The sequence below is a fragment of the Pleurodeles waltl genome, chromosome 7 (genome assembly GCF_031143425.1).
Source record: "Pleurodeles waltl isolate 20211129_DDA chromosome 7, aPleWal1.hap1.20221129, whole genome shotgun sequence".
Lineage (NCBI taxonomy): Eukaryota > Metazoa > Chordata > Amphibia > Caudata > Salamandridae > Pleurodeles > Pleurodeles waltl.
Window position 1 is genome coordinate 540,709,573 of NC_090446.1, and position 12,326 is coordinate 540,721,898.

The 12,326-nt window shown below is 43.0% G+C and overlaps 1 protein-coding gene across 4 annotated transcripts in view; it reads right to left on the minus strand.

Annotated features, from left to right (window-relative positions):
* The window catches only part of LOC138304315 (transmembrane protease serine 9-like), a 1,357,906-nt gene that overhangs the window by 1,236,333 nt on the left and 109,247 nt on the right, over positions 1 to 12,326 (minus strand). For 3 of the 4 annotated variants that reach the window (XM_069244271.1, XM_069244272.1, XM_069244269.1), the window contains exon 2: positions 8,794 to 8,823. The exons of the other annotated variant lie outside the window; for it this stretch is intronic. In XM_069244271.1, the coding sequence (XP_069100372.1) occupies positions 8,794 to 8,823 (30 nt within the window). The remainder of the gene's footprint in view (positions 1 to 8,793; positions 8,824 to 12,326) is intronic. 4 annotated transcript variants of the gene reach the window in all.

The following is a 12,326-nucleotide window of genomic DNA, read 5'->3' on the forward strand; positions in this document are numbered from 1 at the left end:
TGTAGTAATATTTTGCAAATAAGTTCCAGTCACAGAACATTACATGCTAAGCCATTTTCGAAGAGAAAGGGGTCCCCAAGGGACCCCTTCTCGTTTGTGAATGTTGACAAAATCATTTTTTAAGAGTTAGCAATTATTCTGACCACAGCCAACTCTGAAAAAATGAAACTACACTCTTTCAGGTAAATTGTGTTTAATTTATTTAAAATTAATCACAAAGATGGTGGTCTGCTGACCTCAGCAGGCTGCCATCCCTGTGATGAATGCGATTCCTAGTGGTTTACAATTTGCAACTTACTGCATTAATATTCATGAGGTAGGTTGAAATGTAAAGTGCATTATACATAGGGAGGTTCATAAATTACCACACTGGTTGCAAAATTACTGGCCACAAATTGCAACCAGTTGTTAGTACATCTGGCCCCTAGTGCCCAATTGCTGATGTACCCAGCACCTTTTTTCCTAGATGTTGCATTACCTGGTTGACCCAGGATGGAAAGAAGAATTGCACAGCCAGTCCTGCCAGCAACATTGGCTCTCTGAATGCTTTAAAAGCTAATGGCACCGACCTATAGCAACAATATATGTGTTGACCCAAAGGTTTGGTATTCTAATCATGGAATTAAACACTTAAGTAGCATTAATAACTAAGCCTTTTATCTGAATTGGATTATGGCATTGTGGTAGATATTATTGTTTCAGCCTTCTTAATGGGTAACTTGGAAATTACAAAGTGTCAAACACAGATGGACACAAAATACAGCATATCTTTCGGGAATTTATAGCAACCATGGCAGGTCTGTTTTTGCACATCTAGGGAGCTAAAGAACCTCCAATAGTGAATTGGGTGGATGTATTGTAAAGTAGAGTCCCTGAAATCCGTACTGCATGAATCAAACTTCAAAACCTCATCAAACTGAAAAATCAACAGAAAAACTCAGAATGCCCCACCTCATGTTACACAATTTTCACATGTCCATGTAAGGAATTGGGACTATTTGTTGAAGGGATTTCGAACCCACCTCAAATAATAATCGAAATCCTTGTTAGATTGAACCACAAAACACACTAAATAAACCTGTGCTGAACTCTCTGGTAGCTTGGTACAAAACTGAACTGCAATGTTTAAAGTCTTCATACAGTACTCAATAAAAGATCAGCATAAAGTGAAAACACAACACCAGAAAAATCCCCAAACAATTTAGAGAAATAGAGAATAATGTAATAATTAAAATGATATAAAAATGACACAATTCCAATCTGTAGAACTGGAGCTATAATCTTGTAAAGTTTAGGGCTAAAAATAGTATCAGAAGCTGTGAAGTGCCAACTGTGTGTATCTGTTGCTCAAGACAAGGACTAAGTCAGAAGTTCAGGCAAGCTGTGATGGAGTGCAACGCCCGGCTGCAGGACCAGGTTCCTCCCATTGAACGTTTTACCTTCTCATTTTGATCCAAGGACTGTGTCGTGTTGCTCTGTGGGCCTTCCGCCTCTGCATCAAATCAGGTGATGACTTGTGTTAGAAATTAGGTCTCTCGTTGGCAGAGGTATGCACCCTGTCCAAGTAGGGACCACAATCCTAGTCAAATTAAGTCAGATATACACTCTAAATTAACCTGCGCCCTCTGGTAGCTTGGCACAGAGCGGTCACGCTTAACTTAAGAGGCAATGTGTAAGGTATTTGTGCAACACTTAAATTACAGTAACATAGTGAATACAGCACATAAAGGACTCCACACCAGGTTAGAAACATAAATAATATTTATCTGAGTAGAACAAGAACAAAATGACGACAATCCAATAAGAAGAACTTGAGATATGCAATGTTAAAGTTTTAGGTGAAAATAGCACCCAAAACCACAAAGTGTCAACTGTGGTTATCTGGCTGCGCCAGACCGGGGTAAAGTCAAGAGTTCAGCCAAATGCCATGGAGCACAGGCCAGATACAGGGACCCACTCAGGCCCACATAACACAATACCTTAAATCCTGGTGTGTAGTCTGCTTAGCGTTGCTTTTCGGAGGCCTTGCAGCAGTTCCATTGAGGGCCACAGAAGGCAGAGCCCCTTAGGCCCACTTCCAAGGGTCCAGGACTGGGGTGGTACCTCTTGGCAGGGCACACTCACAAATGGCAGAATCCAGTTGCAGAAGCAGGTTGGTTGGAAGTCTTTTGTGTCCCTAGGACTTCAGAAATAAGGAGGCCCTTCAGCTGGCCCTTGGAGTTGCTCTTGGCTCTTGGTTGTAGAGATGCAGGTCCGGTCCTTCGCAGTCCCAGGCAAGAGGGCAGCGAGCACAGGTCAGCACAGCAAAGCAGGAGGCAGTAAAGTAGCAGTGAAGCAGAGTGGCAGCCCTTTCAGAAGCACAGCTGTCCTTCTTTCTGGCAGAGTATCCATAGGTGCAGAAGTTTCCTGCAGTGGTGGTGTCTGAGGTCCAGTGTTTATACTTTGGTGCCTTGGTTCTGGAGGATGGGAGAAGCTCCTAGAGGCATGCCTTTGAACTGAACAAAAGCCCTGCCTCCCCTGTCCTGGATCCAAGCTGGCTGGAGTAACAATGCAGGCTTGTTAAGCCCCATTGGGTGTGGACAGGACAAGCCTAGTCAGTTGTAACTGAGGTAGTGCTAAGCTTCGCCTCCCCCATCAAGTCAGTTAATAGCCCATTAAGTCCCCTCAAGTCAAACCTAATCTCCGATTGTGTGTGGCTGTGTAAAGGGAATGCACAAGGCCCAGTTGTCACCCACAGCAGATGTGTATTGGAGACAGACAACAGGCACACAGGGCTAAGAGCATAAAATCATCAACCTTCTAAAAGAGGCATTTGTAAAATCGTAATGATAAATTTGACTTTATCATTAAAGAGGATTTATCATTACAATTCCATAGGTACTAAACATGAGAGCTCTACCTCCTTCCAATCAGGAATTACCCTTATTAAATATATTAAGGAATCCCAAATGTTATCGTATGAGAGGAGTAGTCCTCAGAGTAGTGAAAAACAATTTGGGATTTTTTCAGTACCAGGGCATGTAAAACTAAAAAGTATATGTCCTAACTTTTAATTACATCGCACCCTGCCCCATGGGGACAGCCTGGGTCTACATTAGGGGTGTTCTATGTGTAACAAAAGGGAGGTTTAAGGCTTGGCAAGATGTTTTGAATGCCAAGTTGACATTGCATTGAAACTGTACATACAGGCTTTGTAGTGGCAGGCTTGAGACATGTTTAAAGGACTACGTAAGTAGGTGGCACTATCAGTACTGCAGGCCCACCAGTAGCACTGAATTTATAGGCCCTGGGCACACATAGTACATTTTACTAGGGGACTTCCAAGTACATTAAAATGCCAATTGTGGAGTGAGCATATTCACTTTAGCACTGGTTAGCAATGGTAAAGTGCCCAGAGTCCCATGGCCAACAAAACCAGATCAGCAAAAGTGAGGCTAGGTAGGCAAAATGTTTTGGGTAAGATCACCCTTAGGCTGTCAAGTCTAACAGCTTGGGTTAGGACCTGCACGGCTCTGCAGGAGTCTGTGTCAAACCCAGTAAAGCCTTCAGTTAGAAGCTGCACGGCCCTGCAGGGCGTTTGCATAGGACCTGGTGAGGCTTTTAGTTGGGAGCTGCATGGCATGGCTCTACAGGGCTATGTGGTGGACTTAATGAAGCTTTCGGTTAGGACTTGTGGGGTTCTGCAGGGCTCTGTGTCAGATCTGGCAAAACTTCAATTATGGAGGGAAATGTGCTCTCTGAGTCCTGCCATGGGTCCAAGAACTTGGTGGTCAGGACTCATGCCAACAGAGGCCATCAGAGGGGACTGAGTTGAGTTAAATTGGGCCTGGTCAACTAAAAAGCAGGAAAGGCCTTTGGAAGCTTGTGGTATTCCTGTACCTCAAACGGGAGGTAAGCCAACTGGCTCTTGAAGCCACTGCTGGCGCCCTGGGTTCAAGGCAAGCAGGACCAGTTTTATTTCAGGATTTTCAGAGAATGGGACAGTCCTTCTTTTGTTCTTCAATTAGTGTTTCTGAGGATTCTGCATGTATGCCTAGTGTCAGCCTGAGGGTAGGGGACAACCTTTGCTTAACAATAAAAGTGATTCAGGTTGGTTCCTCCTTTTCCTATGGGTTTGGCTCCAGCCTGGCTAGGAAAACAAACAAAAGGGCAGCCTTTGTGTCAGGCTCTTGTGAGTGGGCCATGGCAGGCCCTTTTGAAGTGTAATCAGAGCTGGGGCGCAGCTCCTCCCTGGCCATCCTGTCAAGAAGACTCGCACATCCCTGCAGGGTCCTTTGTCTACTGCCTTGAAGCAAATCACATCATACCGCAGTAGAGCAATTAGTAGTCAGGTAATCCTGGAAACAGGCAGAAAGCCAAGTTTAGCTTAAACAGGAAAATGTCAGCTTTTTAAAAGTGCTGTTTTATAGTAATTTCAAATCCAACTTGACCATTAGGTTGAATTTTAAATTGCTATTGCAGTGAGTCCTTGAATCATTTTCCTAGCTAGTCCCAAATAACCCCATTTTTTTCTGTGGGAGAGTCAGCTTTACTGCTACTACTTACTCCCATTGTGTCTTTTTTAAAGACTTTGTGTAATTGGTAAACCTTTTTTCCAAAAATGGCATATAGATACACTACTTAAAGTGGCAGTTGTCTAGATGGCGATCGCGACTTGAGTTGTGTATCACGCAAAGGCAGTTGCGGCTCACGGGAGGAAGAAGTGGTGGGGTGGGGCGGCGCAACGCGGGGAGGGGAGCACAAAAAAAAATCTCTGAACCGCACCCGCTCCTCATCTGCAGGAACAGGCTCAGGCTCCCAGCCTGCCCTGCGTCCAATCCTATGACTGCTTTCATGCTGCCAGCAGCATGACAGCAGCAGTAGGATTGGATGGAGCGCCCTGGCTGGGCACTCCGAGGCAGAGTGGAAGCCTCTGCCTGCTCTCTCCAATCCGACAGAGCCTACAGCGCATGTATGTTTGGTCGGCCCGAGACGACCGGCCAACCATACATGCACACTGAGTGAGAGTAGTCCCGGTCACACCAGTGGCCCCACCCCTTTTGCAGTAAAAACACAATAAACATGGTTTATTATGATTTTACTGTAAAAGGTTTGCAGCTGCTGCTGCTTGCGGGGGGTGATGCTCCTCTGCCATAGTGGAGGTGCCGCCCCAGTGCAAAGGTTTGTCAATTTTACTGGTCTATTCAAATTTTCCACGCATCTGGGACCCTCCTACCATAGACTGAGGTCAGACTCGTGTGTAGTTCCTCATTCCTGTGCAGTTAGTTTTCCACTGCTTAGTTGTCATGTTTGGTAATCAGGTCACAAATTTCAAGATGAAAAAACTGTCTACCGAAGCTTTCACTAGCCAATTCGATTTAAAATTCAAGTATGGTTTAGAGGATTTGTGAATCACTGAATTCTGATTTTAAACAACAGGGCTTTTAAACCTACCTGGCACCTTTTTTAAAAGATTATATCTAAAAAAATATACTGAGCGGATTTTCACCATCCCAACAAAAGCTTGCTCGGTGAGTAACGTTTTTGTACTCCATTGCAAAGAGAATCACAAATGCCAATTAGTGTGTTGTAACAGTCTGTGATGAAAGTCCAGCTACAACAGCAAAGTACACCTACGGCCTGGCTTTGACTATCAGACTCAAATCTAAGTTGAGTAGAGTTTGGTTCTGGTGACTGGAAAAGTTTGTTGAGTTTTAAGAACCATTAAAGCAATCTTTCTAGCCCTTCGGGAACTGGAGGCATGGTCGCTGAATCTCTGGTCTTGTCTGTCTCAGCGCTTGAACCTTTTGTCTGCAATCAGTAGAGTCTATGATAGAGGTCCCTAAAGCAAAAGACACTTTGGGGTCTCAGTAGCGGCAGCTGACACAATATCTCCATCAAACTACTTGGCAGGCAAAGTGGTATTTGGTTCCAATAGCTCAAAGACCAAACTTGAGTGTAGTGTTCCAGCACTTGTAACTGTGCCCACCTTTGGGACCCCATTGTATAGTTCCTTCTGAAACCCAAGTCCTTGTGAAGTCCCTGAGTCATCCTGAACCACTCCCTTGGGACAAAAATAGCCTCAGGGCCAATGTGAAAACAATTAGCATCTACCACCATGGAGCCAGAATAATTATTGTGGTTATAGATTGGCTAGGTGAGACACTAATACATTTTCTCATTATTTGTGCATATTTTAGTTTTACCCTTTTCAGTTTAGCTAATGAATCTTATTAATTCTATTAAATCTTGACTGGACATTATTGTGCTATGTATTGTGCCATACCATATACAAGTCTCTAATTTCCACCACTCCTTATTAAACTTTCTCAAATTAACAAGAGCAATTTGGCTAAAGGCAATAGCTTGGCTATCCAATTTGAGTGCACCAATGCTGTGGTCCTGACACACTACATGAAGCACATGACTACCCAGTTGGAATAGAACCTGCTGTCCACTGCCCTCCTAAACCAAAGGTATTGCACCCCCAGATGCAAAGTTTCAAGACTATAATCAGTCTTCCTTGGATTTCACATAGGAGTAAAATCTTGTGGTTTTCATCAGCCTATTGCACCAACTTTTCATAAGAGAGTATGGCTTCTCAGGACCAAGCATGTTATGGCTCCCTGATCAGACACAAAAGGGAGGTTATGCAAACTGCATCCCTAAAAACCTTAACTGCTCGAAAGGATGAGGGCAGATAAAGGGGGTGAAAAAGCCTCAGCTTCCTTTAGGATTGTGTGGCTCATGAAACCAGAGAGCCGTGATTGGCAGTATAGGGTGTGCCCATACCCAAGGGTCGGTAAGCTTATAAACTCTGTGGGCTGACACAGACTGGCAATTTGCATTTCAGACCAGGACGACCAGCTGGGCCCGCTTGGCTTGTGATCTGTCTGCTAAGTTGATTGGTGGATGGAATGGTGGGTCACAAGCAATGGTGTCTTCTCCCTCCTTTTGCCTTGATAAAAGATTCATCTATATCGGGATATCAGACCGGACCCAGATGGTTGTAATGCATTAGTATTAGGAGGCAATGAAGGCCACTCTGATCGAGTTTCAGCCTGGCCAAAAAGTGTGGACAATGGAGACAGGAGAGCCGGGGCCTCCAATACCGCTGGTCAGGGCCTTATGAGGTGAAGGAGGAAAAGGGGTGAGTCACCTACATCGTGCAACTCAAGACCACCAAGGACCCCCTAAATGTTCCCCATGTTAACTGCCTCAAAAGGTCTGAAGTCACCATGGTCCTGGTCCTGGTCCTGGTCCTGGTCACAGATGATAGGGTGGAAGAGGAGAGTAAACCTCTTTCCCACCTCCTGTCTTCTGAGGAGCAGGATAGGTCAGTGGAAATTATCAACCTCTCCCGTACCCTACTTTCTGATTTCTTGCTGGGGTGATGCTGAGGTCTGAAAAAATGTGGTGTCCAACCGACTCTATCAGTATTAATAAGGGAAGGAATGTATTATAAAGTAAGACTAAGGAGTACACCAAGGGCTAATCTATGATGTTATATGTAAACAATATACAATGACAAATAAGTTAATAGAAAACTCCAACCCATTACCAGGTGTATCTGCGAACGACAATGTACTTACCATGATGGTTTAATACTTCTTCTATCATAATGTTACATTAAACGAAAGCTCCCAGTAGTTACATCTTAAAGCAAGGAGGTTTACCAAGGGAGATTCCTGGGCTTTAATTGAGTGGGTCTGAAACATTGCTTAATGATAGTTGTGATCAATCTTTATAACAAGGGTACTGATATTCATTAGAGTCTTGATCAAAGATCTTTATTGAAAAATCAGTAATGGAAAATATACTTGTAAAATCCTGCTAATTTGATCCTTCAAACTCTGTAGCTGAGCAAACACTTTGTCAAATATTATAGAGGCGTTAATAGGCCAAAAGATCCTGTTCATCAAACAGATTATCTTAATGCATATGCTGCTAAACTAATCTGTGGTAAAGCGCCTTACTCCAGCCCTAGCAGTGACCTAAAAGAAAATACATTTGTTTCAAATGTTCCATATAGAATAATAAAATGTCATACACAACTCAAAAACAAAATGCTACGCGTCCACCCAAAGGAGCTGGGGGGAAAAGGTTAAAAAAGTGAACTCTCAAATGTGAAGGAGATACCTGCTAAGATGAGTTTTCAAATTGTTTTGAGAAGCTCACGAAAAGGGAAAAACCTTCAGGTTGTCTTACAATAGTAAATTTAAAGGTAGCAGTCCTGTGACACTTTTCCCATCATGGAATGTGTAATTGATGGAGACAGATGAAGTCTAAGAACATAGTAAAGGAAGTGACGGTGAATGATTCCACAATAGCAGCATCAGGAGTAATGGCCAGCACCAGCATAGCCTGAGCCACCATGTGCAGCACATGTAAAAATTCACACTTCTAAAGATGCAAAGAAATAAGGAGCCATGCTGTATTAAAGTTAAGATGATACCTGGTCATCCAACATTTATTTGATTGAGAAGTGTGAACAGGCTACAGATACTAATATCCTCACTCCTGAATGGGGTGGAGGTTTTACTGCACAGGCTTACTAGCATCCTAGCTCTATGAGATCTCAAATCAGAGGATTTTGGAAATGTTGAATTTGTAATTGATAAAGATGGGAAAGTGTTTACACCAGTAGAATTCCACTCGACATGGGTCTTTGTAATAACTTTATATAAAACAAAGTTTGAGAGAAAAGCAAATGAATAGATCATCTGATGTTCAGGTCAGTGAAAGGGGGTGGTCACATTTCTTAGATTACTTCATTGATGTGATGAGACAATAGGAGTGGAATGGTTTGCTTACCTGAGATTGTGCTTTGAGTGGATCCATAGCCTGTTGTGAGAACAAAACAGTAAAACATTTTTTTTAGTCTTCCAGACAATGCTCAATAAAATAGAATACATTTAATGAAGGACTCACTAAAATATACACTGATCTGGGTCCTAGTATCTCCTCTCTTATATTTCTATACCAAGGCCATAGAGGGCCAAGGTTGCTGTACAGCCTCTTCTCTCTGTATATCTTTGCCCATCCGTGTAAAAAAGCAGAGATGCTTAGTTATTAAACTCAAAAACGGCAATCTCTACACTGCTCATTTTCATTGTCAATTGCTATCTCGCCACAAATGTACAATTATATACATACACACACATGCACATACATCCACGTACAGAGATAAGTGTTCAGATGAGGTGTTTTGTAACTGATTAAGTATGCCCTACTTCACCTATTCAGAATGTTTTTACATCCTTAGGAGGAGGCGTGACTTAACTCACAAATTAGAAGAATTCGACTCACAGAAGGGTGCTTTTTAGTCAGACCCATACATGGTAAGTGCTAATAGCCACACTTGGTCTCAAATGGTTTATTGATTCTTCATAGGAAAATGCTGGTCAAGCATCATATCTATGACCAACTTGTCCTCCTTCTGCTACAGGTGGTGTGTATGGGGAGACTCAATGACAGTCACAGAGGTTGGCAGGCATTGCTTTTGAGTCCCCTTATTGTGCATCACCCTAGATTAAGAGACACAATCATCACTAAATGGAAGGTGTGCAGCTATGGCAAGCTCACCATCAAAGACTTGTTCCTTAAGTTCCTTAAACCAGGGTTGTAGCCAACAGGGTCCTGGACTGGTCAGGCGCCCCATAACAATGCTTACCCTCCCAATGCAACTGCCAGCAGGCAAGGCTCACAGGTCAAGGTCAAGAGAAAGTTATCAAAACAAATTCCTAGCTCAGATGAATCCCTCACCTCAGGATATGTTCAGCATTAAGCAGTTCTACATTGTGAAACAAACGTCAAACTCATTCCTTGTTTTTCAACTCAAGTGAGATTGCTCCTGGATGGTCAATTACAAAACAAAAATGAAGCCCATATCTATAGCCCATATTTTCAGCACCGGCTTGCGTCATTTCACAACGCCAGCCGGGCACTGTATTTATTGAATGGTGCAAGCAAGCGCTAAACTTGGCCAAGCGTTTTAGAAGAAGATGCTAGCCTGGTGGGGGTGGCGGTAGGGAAGGAGGGGGCTGTGCATCAGAAAATGACGCTACCCTGATTAGAGGCAAAAAAAATATGCATCTAACTAGACTAGCGCCATTTTCTGGCACACAACCACCCAAAACATGACTCCTGTCTTAGGAAAGACAGGAGTCATGCCCACCACTCCAATGGCCAGCAAAGGGGACAAGTGTCCTGTGTGCATGGCCATTGCACCATGTGCCATGCAGGGGGCCCCAAGTCAGGGCCCCAATGGCAAATCTTTTTTTTTAAAAGTACCTGGACTTACCTGGGATGGGGTCCCCCATCCTCTGGTGTCCCTCTGGTGGGGGTGTTCCTGGGGCTTGGGGAAGGCACCTGTGGACCCATTCCATGGTGTTTTACCATGGAAATGGGTCCACAAGTCCCCTAACGCCTGGTCTGACTCATGCGTTAAATAATGGTACTAAGCAAGCTTAGTGCCATTATTTTGCCCCTCCTCCCAACCGTGCGTCATTTTAGCACGGGGGGATAAATATGGCGCTATGATGATAGCACCATTTGTTGGATAGGAACGCATCTCATTGACGCAAGGTAGGTTCACTCATCTAAAAAATGGTGCAAACTCCTATATTTTGACCTAAGACGTGTCTAACGTCAAAATATAAATATGGAGTAAGGTTTACACTGAATTTGCGTAAAAACAAATGACGAAAATTCAGTGCAAAAAAAGTATAAATATAGGCCTTAGAGTGATATAGAGGATAATCATGATACGGTACGAGTCACTGTAATATATACATCATTGAAATGCATGTTTTACTTGTCAACTTTCTTTTATTTAAAGTGGGTCTCTTTCTCTCTTTAAGGAAAACATTGGGGCAGATTTGTGTGTACACAAAATCTTTGAAAGGGGTTTACTTTCTAGTGCAAATGCTATCTCGTGCTGCAAAGCAGCTGTTTTATTTTCCTTGTAACAGTATTTTCATTGTCATGTTTTATCATCCTAATCATTGTAGTTCATGCTTTTTATCTAGAACGCACTTGTTTCAATAAATCATATTGAACCAATTTCTGCTTCTATTTGTCTTTGCATATGTGAGACAAATGTAACTGAGAGAAAAGGTTGAGATCTGTTTCATCACGATTTACCCTGAGAAATCAGAATGTCATGTATACAACTGCCACAAACCACAGCCACATGTAGGTGCTGGTGAGGTACTGTTAGCTGGCCGAAAGGGTTAGGCTGCCAGTTGTCACAAAGTGTGGAACTGGACTCAGATACCCACATCCTAGTGGTGCTGCCACCCCAAATTCAGCAGTCTCATTAGTATAATGAGAGCCAACACATCATGGCGACACCAATGTGTGGTCAGCACTGAATTACGGATCCTCGTGAGTATCTATGTCTCACTTCATGCTAAAGGCACCTCATTACTATATACGGAGACGTCCGTGGTATTGAGAATTTCTTCCTTAGCTAGATAGGTAGCACTTATTTCAGGCTGAAGGTCGTTCAAGCTTGAACCTTAAAAGGATAATTCCCCAATTGGTGTTTTTATCTCTGACCAGGCACATTCACCATGACGAACCCACAACAGGTAGTAATTGCAGTAAACAAGCAACCTCCCCTTACTGCTCATTTATTAACAGCTGTTACTTCAGAACACGCCGGGCTCGGCAATGTTGCTTAACTAAAGATAATAGTTGGTTCGTGATATTTAATGATTTATCCCGTTTCCTTCACCACCCAGGCACTGTCTTTATTGTCCTGAGGAGGCCGGATTTATTAAGGCCGAAACGCGTCGACTGTATTTTTCGAGGAGTGACTCTTGGAATTTATGAACTATGAGCTAAGAAATTACAGATTGTATCGGACTTTTTCTCGGTGATTGCTCTTTCCCACTGAGGCAAGATATGCTCCATGGATAATCGTCATCTCCTTCTTTTGTGACTGCTGGTCATTGAATGGCTTTGCAGATCATATTTATTCTCTCACGGTGCTTTAATGGAATTCTTGTTTGATGATTTTTGTGATGTATAATATGTATATATTGTATATGTCTACTAGTTGTACATAAGATTTCCCTGGGTGCACAGGTACCTGTGGACACTATAGTTTAATTGGTTAATTGGAAATAAAAGAAATCATTTTCTAGTGAATAATTTAGTTTTTCACTGTGATAGTTAAGTTTATATTCATCCCTTCTGGATACCTTTTTGTTTACATTATTGCCTTTGTCCCTGATCCAGAGGGGTAATAGGGAATTCCCCTCTTACTGTCAGCATTTATTAGCACATGGCCTTACAGCCCGGGGGGGTCCTGTTACGTTTGTGGTTGAGGCTGATCCAGC